The following is a 13,293-nucleotide window of genomic DNA, read 5'->3' on the forward strand; positions in this document are numbered from 1 at the left end:
GTTTCCATGGTGAATCTATGCATAAGCTAAACCATCAGATGTGTCAAAGATGCAATGTGAGATTAGGTTTGCACTAGAACTGTGATGTGAACAGGACACTTACAACTAATGAATTCTTTCAAGGTGAGGTGGAAGGTTGTAAATGGAGACTTCATATCCCACCCTTGTAGCTCAGAAGCTAGCTGTGACTGAGACTGATGTGGGGAGCTGCATCAGACCTTGCAAGAAACTAAAGGTGAATACAGACTCTGAAATGGCACCCAAAGCCTTTTAAAATAGAAAATTTTTAAGAAGTATGAAAAAAAGACGCAGTTGGGCAGGTGGGTGGGGAGCAAGGGTTTAAAGAGTAACAACTTCTGTATTGTTGTAAAATACCTCATCTGTATACCTTGTACTGGGACACTTTATTTCTCAGTACTGCATGGCAGGAAATGGAATGCCAATAGAAGACAGTTGTGTTGGTGATTACTCACTTTAAATCAGATAAATTAAATGGTTACCCTTCATAGTTTTAAAGGCAGTCATGTCTAGTAGAAGATCAAAATACAAAGTAAACTAAGATTAAGCCTCAGAAGCATAGCTTTTTTGCTTTCAGACAAAGTGGAAATATCAAAACACTTAATCTTCAGTTCCTAGTCTTCTAACAGGAAATCGGCAAAGACTAAGAAAGGAACAAAAACAGACACTCCCAGGGGCAAGAGAGCTGAAGGACTACAGACAAGTAACATGGACTCTTTGTATCTTCCTCACCCACAAAATTGTTATCTGCCAAATCTATCTCAAAAAGTTTTAAGTAACATAAAAAGATAATGGATGTGAAAACCATAGTAAGCTGAAAGGTGCAATTAAAAACCACCCATTTGCTAAAATTTGAATACCTCTAAGTCTCTGAGAAATGTCTTAATAATGCTCAGAAAATCTTATCAAAAGCCCTTTTTTGCCATGATACTGACAAAGTTGTTTTTTTTTTTTTTTAATTTAAATTTTAGTTAACATACAGTATTGTTTTCAGGAGAATTTAGTGATTCATCACTTACATACAACACCCAGGGCTCATCACAACAAGTGCCCTCCTTAATACCCATCACCCTTCTAGCATATCCCGCACCCACCTGCCTCCATCAACCCTGTTTGTTCTCTATAGTTAAGTCTCTTATGGTTTGTTTCCCTCCCCCCTTTTTCCCCACCTTCCCACATGAGTGAAATCATATGGTATCTGTCTTTCTGATTGACTTATTTCACTTATATATTTTAGCTTCATTCACGCTGTTGCAAATGGCACGATTTCATTCTTTTTGATGGCTGAGTAATATTCCCTTATATGTATATATATGCCTATATATACATATATATATACACATACATATACATATATACATACATACATATATATACATATATATATACATATATACTTATTATATATATATATATATATACACACACATCTTTGTCTATTCCTGATGGTTCTTTTGAGTAAGACAGGGATGAAGTAGCAAAAGAACTTTGTAAGGTACTATAATACTGCTTACTTTCAAATGTGATTAGTAACCTATGTTGCTTTGTTTACATATACCTCACAAAACTTAAAGGTAGGATTTTCTCTTTTTAAAAATATGATTCATAAGAACCATGTTTATCAACATTTTAAATAAAATTTGAGCATTTTCGTAAATACTATTAATATCAATGTTTAAGAATAATCAGAAGACTGACAATCAGAACACTCCTAGACATAAAACCCATAAAAGTATGCCTTCATATTAGAATAAAAATTTCAGTGAAATGATGTATTACATTTCACTGTATATTACAACATACATTTAACAGGAAGATCCATTTTTCCACTGCCTTAGGAGACACCATCTATTGTACTTACTTCTGTATAACATTTTGCAAGCTTAACATCATCCCCAGTTCGCCTTTCATCTTCTCTCTGTTAGCTCGGCATTCTGCCAAGTACCGAAGAGCCTACAGCAAAAACAGTGACAGGTTAATTTACAACTCCAGACTATTCAAAACTAAACTCATTACTAACTTACTGCAAGAGGAAAAAGATGAAAAATAAGTTTTTGTTTTTAGAATCAATTGGTTTTGAAGTATTTAGAAACTCTTCTTTAAATGTGATAATCACAGCAGACCCCTAGGGAAGAAATGATCCTTTTAGCTAAAGTATCTGAATCTGCTCTTTGAAATAATGGCCCCTAACTTATCTGTAAGGTCAAAATTAGGTTGTTCTGGCTTTATTTTCACCACTTCATCTTGACAGAGATATATGAAACCACATTCCATTTATTAATTTTAGGGAGTAGTCTCAATAGCTACCATTTCCCCCTAGATGCTTTTTACATATTAATTAAAATAAACTGCTGAGTGAGACAAAACATAAAAATACCTTTACAGAATGAACTGCTTCTAATTTTACAATTCACCTTTAAAGTGTCCTTTTTTATTGAAAAACAAAAGATGAATTCACAGATTTCTACTTTGTCAAGTTTTACTTTTCTAGGGTGCTTTTCTCTTAAAATTTAAAGTATATTTTGGGGGCACCTGGGTGGCTCAGTTGGTTAAGCGTCCAACTTCGGCTTAGGTCATGATCTCGCAGTTTGTGAGTTCAAGCCCCGCGTCGGGCTCTGTGCTGACAGCTCAGAGCCTGGAGCCTGCTTCACATTCTGTGTCTCCCTCTCTCTCTGTCCCTCCCCTGCTCTCGCTCTCTGTCTCTCAATAATAAATAAATGTTAAAAAAAGTATAGTTTGCAAGTATTTCACATGCTGGTTCTCTAAGGATTTCATTTAGCTGTTCTACAGACCTCCTAATCTCTCATCACTTACCGAATACTTTGGTACCAGATTTTTAGGAATACATCTGTGATCTGTGAACTACACCATCCACAACTCTGCCATCTCAGCCTGCTGACCTTCACATTTGCTACTGGTCCTCTGTAGTACATTTCCCAAGTGCCTGGTGATTACTGAAAATGGTACTATCTACGAAATCTCCTATTCTTTCTGCAACTCCTCCCAACCTTGACATTCACTTCAGTCTATAAAGGATTAACTGCCATGGGAACTGACCTCCATCCACAAAAAGCCAATAGGACAACATATATTAAACACACTGAACAAGAGGTGGCATAGGACTGTAACCCCTGAGAGAAGAGAAATATGAGGGGGGCCCGGTAAGTGCCCCACCTTACTGCTTTGGAGGCAGTTTTCAGACTAGCACAGGGAGGGGGAACCCAAATGGAGCCCAGGGGTCTTGCTGGGTTAAGGATGCAGATATCAGAGGCGGGGAGGTTAGGATGGTGCAGCATAATAACAATCAATATTTGGTCTTTGTCCAGTCCCTGGTGCAGAGCTCCTAAAAACCCCTGGAATTTTCTGAATGATAGCAGTTTCTTTTGTTATTCCTAAAGCAGCCCTTTTGATCACACCTGGGTTTATGTAAAAGAAGTGAGGTAGGCTGAGGCCCCAAGATAGCCTCAGAATGGGGCTGGTCACTAGTAAGACCAAGAGATTAGAGGCTGAACTTTCAGCCCCACCCACTGACTGGGAGTAGGAAGGTGCTGAAGATTAAGCTCTTGAACAGGGGCACCTGAGTGGCTCAGTTGGTTGAGCGTTTGACTCTTGATTTTTCTGCTCAGGTCATGATGTCAGTTTCATGAGTTTCAGCCCTGCATAGGGTCTGTGCTGATAGCATAGTGCCTGCCTGAGATTCGCCCCCTCTCTCTGCCCCTCCCCTGCTCACACACTCTCTCTCAAAATAAGTAAACTTAAAAAAAAAATTTTAACTCTTGAACAAGGAGATTCAGAATTTCTGAATTGGTGAATACAACCGTCTGCCAGGAACATCCCAACTCCACAGGGACAAACGTTACCGCCCTCAGGACCCTTCCGGACCTTGCCCCATGTACCTGTTCATTTGTACCCTTTACAATAAGCTGGTAAATGTAAGCCAAGTGGCTTCTGGAGCTCTGGAGCTCTGGAGCCATTCTAGTAAATTATCAAACCTGAGGAAGGGGACACCGGAACACCTAATTTATAGCTGTTCAGTCAGAAATACAGGTGACCTGATACTGGCAACTGGCCTTTGAAGTGAATGTAGTCTTGTGGGAGTGAGCCTTAAATTGAGGGAGTTTGACATTTAACTCCAACTGGGTAGTTTCAGAATTGAATTGAACTGAATTGAATTGCTGGACACCGAGCTGGTGTCCACACGGAAATAGAATTGGCTGGTGTCAGAAAACACCCCAGGTGGCTAGAATTTGCAGAACAGAATAGGAGAGAAGAGGGATCTGACCAGGATGGGGGAAAAAAATCAATAGAAAGAGACCAAGATGTGACAGAGATGGAATTAGAAAATAAGGGCATTAAAACAGCTATTGTAAATATGCTCCATATGCTCAAGGATGAGTAGGAAAACATGAGTGTGATGAGGAAAGAAATGGAAGATATTAAAAATCCCCAAATGTAACTTCTAGAGGACAAAAACATAATACCTGAAATGAAAACAACCCTGAATGGGTTAAGAGATTAGACACTACAGAAAAAAAGATCAGTGAACTTAAAATATAGCGATAGAAACTATCCAAAATGAAGCACAGAGAGGAAAAAGACTTAAAAGGGAAAAAAAAAAAAAACAACCCAGCAGCGCAACAATGACCTGTAGGACAACATGAAGTACCTAACATACGGAGTGAGGAGGCATTAAAAAAACCCTGAAATTACAATGGATGACAATTTCCCCAAATTAATAAAAACTATAAAACCACAGACCCAACCAAGCAACTCAACAAATCCCACAAGAACAAAACCAAGACACAAAGGCGACCATCCATATCAAGCACATCATAATCATTTGCTGAAAAACAGTAATAAAGTGACCAAAAAAAGCCAGAAAAAAGAATTATGTAGAGAGGAACAAAGAATCATAGCAGTGTTATTAGAAATCATATGAAACAAGAGTATAGCTAATAAGCCAATAGTGAAGATAAAATTTAAAAACCACCACACCTGCTCTTCAACTTCAGTGGGAACTTGCACCCATGTATCCCCCCACCTACTTTCTCTCTAGCTCTGTCCCTCCATGACTTGACTTCCCTTCCTGTTCAGCCTGGCATCTACAGTCTATCATTTCAACCACTCTCTTGCCAAAATCCTAAACTCCCTTTGCTAGCCTTCTGTGTAACTTACCTGGCCAAAAATCAACCCTGAACAAATCTGACTCTTTGGCTCTCAGGGCCTGTAGTGGCCTGAAGGAGGTAAAAAGGGATTTTGTGAGCTGTAAGCATCTTACCAATCCAGTGTCACCAAACTAGTCAGGACCTCAAAACTGCTGAACAATCCCACCTTTCTCCTCAGTCAGCAACCTGTCCCATTTTCTGTAGCAACTCTCAGGGCCTCCTCTTCAAACCTCTTCCACTCTGGCAGCCCCTAGCCTCCTCCTCCTTTTTTAGCCCCTAGCCTTCCAAATTTAAATAGGTCCAAGTCTAGTCCACCAAAACAAAACAAAACAAAACAAAAAAACACTTCTTCCTTCTACCCCAAGTCCCTATCTGGAGACCTATCCCAAGACCTATCTGGTGTTGGTCTTATCCTTATTGCTCTCTCTTATCCTTATTGCTATTCATATTGAAATAAAACCAATCTAGGGACCATGCAAATTTTCCCATTTGTTACTAATGTTCACTTGTCAATGTCTGTTTTGCCTATTAAACTTCACTCTATGAAGGTAAAACAGAAAATCTGTATTATGAAGTTTGATTTTTGGAAGGGAAAATGCATACATTATTGCTCTGTACAAACTTGTGAAATTAGACTAAATGGGTCTCTAGGTAAAGGGCAAGGAGTTTGTGGGGCACCTGGGGGGCTCAATTGGTTAAGCATCTGACTCTTGGTTTCAGCTCAGGTCATGATCTCACAGTTGGTGAGTTCCAGCCCCACGTTGGGCTCTGCATTGACAGCGTGGTCCTGCCTGGGATTTGTCTCCCTCTCTCTCTCTCTGCTCCTCCCCTGCTCACTCTCTATCTCTCTCTCAGAAAAAAAGGGGAGGAGGGCAAGGAGTTTAAGATTTATTTTACAATAATGTTCTTTTTTAAACATTTTTGTTATGATTTTTTAAAAAAATTTTTTTAAGTCTATATTTATTTTGAGAGAGAGAGCAAGCAGGGGAGGGAGAGAGAGAGAGAGAGAGAGAGAGAGATACAGAATCCCGAGTTGGCTCCGCACTGTCATATGTTTATGGTTGATTTGTTCAAATCAGAATCTAAAAATCAGGTCCACATATTACCCTTGGCTGATCTGTCTCTTCAGTCACTTAAAAACTTAAAAAAAAAAAAAAAAAGTTTGTTTATTTATTTATTTTGAGAGAGAAAGAGAGAGCATGAGTGGGGGAGGAGCAGAGAGGAGAGAGAGAATCCTAAGCGTGGCTCCATCCCACAAATAGTGAGATTGTGACCTGAGCCGAAACCAAGAGTTGGACATTTAACTGACTAGCCACCCAGGCTAAATCACTTTTAATCTTTAACAGTTACCACTATTCCTCTCCTCCAGCCAACTGCCTTTCTTTTTAATGCCATTTACTGTTCACACAACCAGATTATCTGTCCTCGAGAAATGATCACATTCTGGACTTGCCTGATTGCAATGTTCTTTCACATTTCTCTAGCTCCTGCATTTCTCATAACACAGTAGTTCCTTCTACGCTATCAGCCATGATCCTATATGTTTTTCTCTGGTCTTCCCCTTTCCTTACCTTTCCCTCCCATCTTATGCTAAAATAAGTGCTATGTCCATCGACTGAGAAGCAGATAAGGAGAATGTGGCATTCCCCTACAATGGAGTATTATTTGGCCAGTACTATTATATGCTACAATGTAGATGAACCTTGGGAACAGTGAAAGAAGCCAGTCACAAAACCCACATATTCTATGATTCCATTTATGTAAAAAATATATAGGCATTTTTGCCCAAATAGGCAAATATATATACAGTAGCTACTTAGGAAAGGGTTTGGGGGGCGGGGAGCAATAGGTAGAGGAGTTTCTTTCTGAGGTGATGAAAATGTTGTAAAACGGGACTGTAGTGATGGCTGTGCAACTCTGTGAATACATTAAAAACCAATGAATGGTACACTTTAAATAAGTGACTTGTATGGCATGTGATTCAGACCTTAATAAAGGTATTACAAAACAAAAAAAACCCCAAACAGTAAGTTTCCTCTTCATGTGTCTATCCATACTGATATAATCCTCAAGATTTCTTGTTAAGTGAAAGAAGGAAGTTGCAGAACATTTCATGCATATAATATGCTACCATTTGTGTCAAAGGTACATATATGTTTGCATATATAGAAATACAGACCTACTATTTGCTCTATAGTCAATTTTAAGTTTTCTACCACATCATCTAACATTTTCAAGTTCTCCTGAATTGCAAAATTGTAACACCAAGACTGAATTACTACAGGCAACTTACCAGCAAAGCCGAGTGGACAACAGGGGGGTTGGGATGATCCATAAATAAAATAAGGCCAGGCAGACATCCCTGATCCTGAACAATGGCTCTTCTATTTAATGGATCTGCTGCTAGATCCCGTAGCTGGTTAACTACCGAGAGAGCATCAGGTTCTTCATTCATGGTGGAGGAGGAAGAATTCATCTTCTATGCCGTACACATGAACAAAATCTTCTTAAATTCTGTAGAAATGGTTTGCAAAATTAGCTCAAGGCTGCTGAGGTATATTATGGCATTTGTTAAATAATCAAGATCACAACACCCTTAGAAAGAAACAGATGAATCTAAATCACACAAAAACTTGAGAATTGGCAATCCCACAGTTTAAGTAAAATGAACATAAGAAGCTAACTAAAAAAAAAAAAAAAAAAATCAAGTTATTTATGTGTGCACAATGTTTAAAGAACATATGTCATCTTCAATATTCCAATAAATTCCGTTTAGCAATACATATTTTAACACTAAAGTCATGATAAACAAGATCTTTACAGTTCAAACTCACGACCTTCACTATACTTCTCCAATCATACCACTGCTAGCGCTATTTTCCTCTAGAACATTTCTGGAGCCTAAAACAAGTGCCTCAGGGAAAGGTGGCTAGCTGAAAGCTTTTTTTCTTATTTATCTATGAACAAAACCCAGCATACTGGATTTACAAAAGATAAAATCCCCTAGGAAAAAGGAGTCAAAGAAAGCTGTGAACAAAAAAGCCTCACTCTGTGTCTGAGGCCCCAGGAGTTGGGGAGATGATGGTGAAGCTGAACTGAATCTAAGCACACCTGTGCCACACTTGGAAGAATGACACAGAATTTGAGGTACTTCACTTGACAGATAAGCAAACAGTCACAGAGAAGTTAAATAATTTGCCCCAGGTGACAAAAGTACAGAAGTGGGCTAAAATCTTATCTCCTAAACTAATCAGGTCTTTCCACTTTCCATACAGTTCTTTTAAATTCAAAAACTTTTTCCCACAAAAATAAACAGAGTATTTTAGAAAATACAACATGCTAAACGTACAAAAGTCAAAGAAAAAAATATCAAGAAATAATAGTCATATATGCAGAAAGTTAAAAATAACTTCCATTAAGCAAGTTACACAGTATATTCCTTATCAGTAAGAATATAAAGGTGTAAATACTTTCCACAAATCAATCAGTATGTTTATTTTTTTTTTAATATCTATTTTTGAGAGGGAGAGCTAAAGCAGGGGAGAGGCAGACAGCAGAAAGCCCAATGGGGGGCTTGAACCCATGAATCACAAGATTGTGACGTGAGCTGAAGTCAGATGCTTAACCAACTGAGCCACCCATACATCCCAATCAGTATGTTTAATTCCAATTTCAAAAACAGTAACAAGTAGGGCGGGAGAGGAGGGATAAAATTTTTCTCTAATTCCAAAAAGGCTATTAAAGATTATTTGGGGGGGGGGGGGGGGCGGGGAAGGTAATAAAGCAGAGTTAGCCTTACCATATGTTGAAATATACAAAGCTATAAACAATAAAGGGGGGGGGGGCACAGAGCAGTAGAGAGATACTTCTCCCAGGAAAGCTACTTATATACATTCAGTATAAGAAAGTGGGCTCTCAGAGAGTCAGACCAAGGCTCCACTACTTGGTAAACCTGATTTCTGGCAAATCCTTTATTCTGTCTCAGTTTCTTCATCTATAAAATAGGGCTAATCATAGCAGCTACCAAATGGTGTACTATCTAAATAAAATAATACACAGAAAAGGGTTTAGACTGGTGCCTGACACTGTAAATGCTCAATAAGTAACAGTTTTAAGTTACGTGGAGCCAAAAAACTCCATCAAAAATAGTAAGATTACTCAATAAATGGTGTTGGAATGACTTCTGAGCAATTTAAAACCACTGCTAAGCAAGCTTTAATTCATACCACATGGCAAAAAGAAATCACTAAATATACATTAAATTTTTTAACTATGCAAGCAAATGCAAAATTAAAGGACTCAGAGAAAATAGGGCTTTAGCAAAATAGTATTTGGCAGGTTATTTTCAAAAAATGAAAATATTATTGTTACTATGGCAATTAAAAAAGGATTCAGAAAAAAAGCAATGGACTGAACACACAGATAAGACTAACACGTTTGGGGGCATGTTGCCTCTTAGGTGCCTCTATAGAGATTGGCATCCTGAATATCCCTGTTTATAAACCAGCTTACCATTGAGCTTTATGTGCTGTTACCAGCATGAATCTTATCCAAAACTGGAACCTGAAGAACCAATTACTGGCTGAAAGGCCTAAGACCCAATCCCATTTAAGAACCAAATACTCTGGATGAGGTCCCTTTGCAGGACCTTAGAACAGGAGAGCTCCATTCTTATTTAAGAAGTTGTTTGAGGGGTGCCTGGGTGTCTCAGTCGGTTAAGCAGATGACTTCCGCTCAGGTCATGATTTCACAGTTCCTGGGTTCAAGCCCCGTATCGGGCTCTGTGCTGACAGTTCAGAGCCTGGAGCCTGCTTCAGATCCTGTGACCCCTTTCTCTCTGCTCTTCCACTACTTGCTTTCTGTCTCTCTCTCTCTCTCTCTCTCTCTCTCAAAAATAAACATTAAAAAAAAAAAAGGCATTAGTTAACTATTTAGTGGGAATGATTCTGAAAAAGTTATGGTCTTTCCTGTTCCTTAGAGATGAATAAAAGTCAAAACATTTAAAACTTTCAATCTTCAGAGCCCACAGACCAGGAGAGCGCTCAAATCAGGATCAGCCAAGGAAAGGATCAGGAATACCACAAGGCACCAAAAATCCAGACATAACAGAGGCAGAAATTGTAGTCAAGCACTGCATTTCTTATGGCACTTAACTGAAGGGAAGAAAGGTAGACAGAGCTATGATTTCTCCCCCAACTTAGAAGGGTTTTTATAAAACTTCAAGAGAGAATTCCTCAGGGTTAAAGTTCATTTTTCTTTCCTTATTTAATATTGCCAATATCAAGTTACTCTGAGAATTGCCTGAATCCTGCTAAATGATCAATATTTTTGTGTATTGCAGAATTCACATAGCAGCTTTTGCAAGATAGCTATGAACAGCTAAGAAAATGGAAACAGATAAGTTAGAACTTTAACCCCAATTCATGTATTAGATACATTTAGTTTTTCTATATTAACTGTATCATTTTCACACAGGCTGTTTGATAAAAATGTTAGCCTTCATAGGCTGGAAAGTGTTTTTTAAAGGATATATTTTGGTATTCATTCTGTCCTACCCTCTCTTATTCCCAAATTTGGCAGATCTCAAAATAATTTTTAAATAACCTTTTAAATATACTGATCTGAACAATTTTATAGCAACCTATGACCCATAATGTAAGTTAAAAATTCTCTTCCTTTCTTCTACAAAGAGTACCGCATTAAGTTCAAAAGAAAATAAGCTTGTTTTCTAGTTGCATTTTTCATTTAAAATACCAATGCCAAGAAATGTGGACCCGGATAGCCTACATCAGAATAAACTGGGATTATCATTAAGATGCAGATTCCAAGGCCCATACCCAGCCCTCACCAGGAATCCTTGGAGGCAGGGCCCAAAGCATCATTCCAGGTGATTCCTGGTACAAATAAAAGCAATTAACACTTTACAGTGGTTGATAAGTACATGTCTTTTTAATATGGCTAGAGACATCTGAATGAAACCTTAAACATTAAAATTCTACATACTTGAATTCCTGTGCAACATACAGTAATCCCTGTAAGTGATTTGGGGACTATGTTTCAGTTTTATTGCCAAAGATAACCAAATGAATAAAGTAAAAAAACTACTAGCGGTAGCCAACCTACAGGCTCCTTCCAAAGAAAATGACCGAAAAGTTCCTGATCAAAGGAACAAAATTGTGGGGGGGAATTATGGTGGGGAATTATGGTGGGGAATTTGTGTACTGATGATGTGTGAGTAAACAGAAAGTTCTTGAGACTGTATTAGCAGTAGTATTTAACATCTTTCTTGTCTCATTTTATTTTTTAGACCAGTACCTGACACCTTACAAGTTAGTTTTTAATTGATTTTTAAACATTCTTTTCTAAGTAAGCTAAACTTGACAACACAGACATACTTAAAGAAAAATCAAAGTCTCACTAGTAAATGAGAAAAATGTGGAACTTTTCCCTAGTCCATTAGAATACAAATGGATGGGGTGCCCGGATGGCTCAGTCGGTCAAGCATCCGACTTCAGCTCAGGTCATGATCTCGCAGTTCTGAGTTGGAGCCCCGTATCCAGCTCTATGCTGACAGCGCTGAGCCTGGAGCCTGATTCAGATTCTGTGACTCCCTCTCTCTGCCCCTCTACCGCTCATACTCTGTCTCTCCAAAAATAAATAAATGTTAATGTATATACATATTTATATATGTGTGTATATATATATACATATATGTGTATATATACATATATATGTATATATATAAAAGAACACAAATGGATACAATACATACCTTTTTTTCCCTCTTTTGTTTAGTTCAATTTGGACAAACAGATCATTCTAAGATAATACTGCATGCTCCCCAAACTTTAAGGAACTCTGATTACCCAAGGGATCTTGTTAAAAAAAATTTGATTCAGTAGATGGAGTGAGGCCTGAGATTCTACATTTCCAGCAAGCTCCCAGATGAGGCCTATCCTGCTGGAGCTGGGAACTTAGGTGATAGACGTGAGACTATAATTAGGCAGATGCCTGAAAGATTTTTTCTTTTGCCAAAGCTTACCATTTAACTCAAAGAATGGTTTAGGTCTCTTAACAACTATGAGCTGCAGAGGGTACACACCCACAACCTAAATCCATATTCAGTTAAGCAAGTTTTTAAAAATATCATAAGCATGGAGTTCCTATCTGGCTTTCCCTTAATTAGCAATCAACTCTTTCAGAAGCTAGTTACCTCACTTGAACCTCAGTTTCCTCTCGTAATAACCTTGAGTGATAGGATCAAAAAAAAAAACCAAAACAAAACAAAAAACAAAAATACAAAACTTGAAACGATACAACAGAGCACCAGCAATTACCAAACAAGAACAGAACTTAATCTTATGGGTACTTATATTCCACCAGCTATTGGGGTATATTCTGCCCTAATACATCAGTACACTATCACGAAAGGAGCTGCAAACTGCACGAAGGTCTCCCAAGAACTTAGGAAAATACAGAGATGTGAATGCTGGTCTCTCTTGAATGGAGACAAACACAACGATGCCCTTCCATTCTTAGCAGCAGACATGCAGGTGCACAAAAGATAAAGTTACCAAAGAACAAGCTGGAGAGATGAAGATGACATCTATTAATACCACGGTTTGTAAAAATCAGACATGTGGGGGACGGAGAGGAACTGAACAAAGCTAACATTTTCACAGGGCACATTGGAGCCTGGCGCTATAAAGCGCTTGGTGGGACGCGCTGCTGGGTCGGGAGAAGGCCTGCGGAGCGCCTCGGCCCCGGGCGAGTTGCGGACTTGGTGCAGGGGCCGCTTTCCGCGGCCTTCCGGGCTCCACCGCTTTGTCTGCCGCCCCTGGATCCTTACATACCACGCCAGAGCTTTAGGAGTCCGGAGCCGTCCGCACCATCAGGGCCACACCAACGAATGGAGCACAGGGACCCGGGAGGCGCAAAGACGGTCCCTCCGTTCGCAGCCGCCGGCCTCAGCGACGGCAAACCACCAGGTTAACTCTAGAAGCCAAAGAGCGAGGACGCTGGCGGGGAAAGGCTCTACAGACTCTCCCCCACGACCCTGGAACATCCGTCAGTTCTGCCCTCTCATTGGCTGAAACCATTCCAACGTGAG

At 39.1% G+C, this 13,293-nt stretch overlaps 1 protein-coding gene across 1 annotated transcript in view; it reads right to left on the reverse strand.

The window, feature by feature from the left end:
* ARMC1 (armadillo repeat containing 1) overlaps nucleotides 1-13,172 on the reverse strand; it is a 42,318-nt gene extending 29,146 nt beyond the window's left edge. Inside the window, exons 1-3 of the mRNA XM_058699700.1 lie at nucleotides 13,037-13,172; nucleotides 7,477-7,697; nucleotides 1,880-1,971 (exon numbers count right to left, since the gene is read on the reverse strand). Of these exons, the coding sequence (XP_058555683.1) occupies nucleotides 1,880-1,971; nucleotides 7,477-7,659 (275 nt within the window). The 5' untranslated portion in view covers nucleotides 7,660-7,697; nucleotides 13,037-13,172. The remainder of the gene's footprint in view (nucleotides 1-1,879; nucleotides 1,972-7,476; nucleotides 7,698-13,036) is intronic.
* Nucleotides 13,173-13,293: the final 121 nt, after the last annotated feature.

Source organism: Neofelis nebulosa, chromosome 14 (assembly GCF_028018385.1).
Source record: "Neofelis nebulosa isolate mNeoNeb1 chromosome 14, mNeoNeb1.pri, whole genome shotgun sequence".
Classification (NCBI taxonomy): domain Eukaryota; kingdom Metazoa; phylum Chordata; class Mammalia; order Carnivora; family Felidae; genus Neofelis; species Neofelis nebulosa.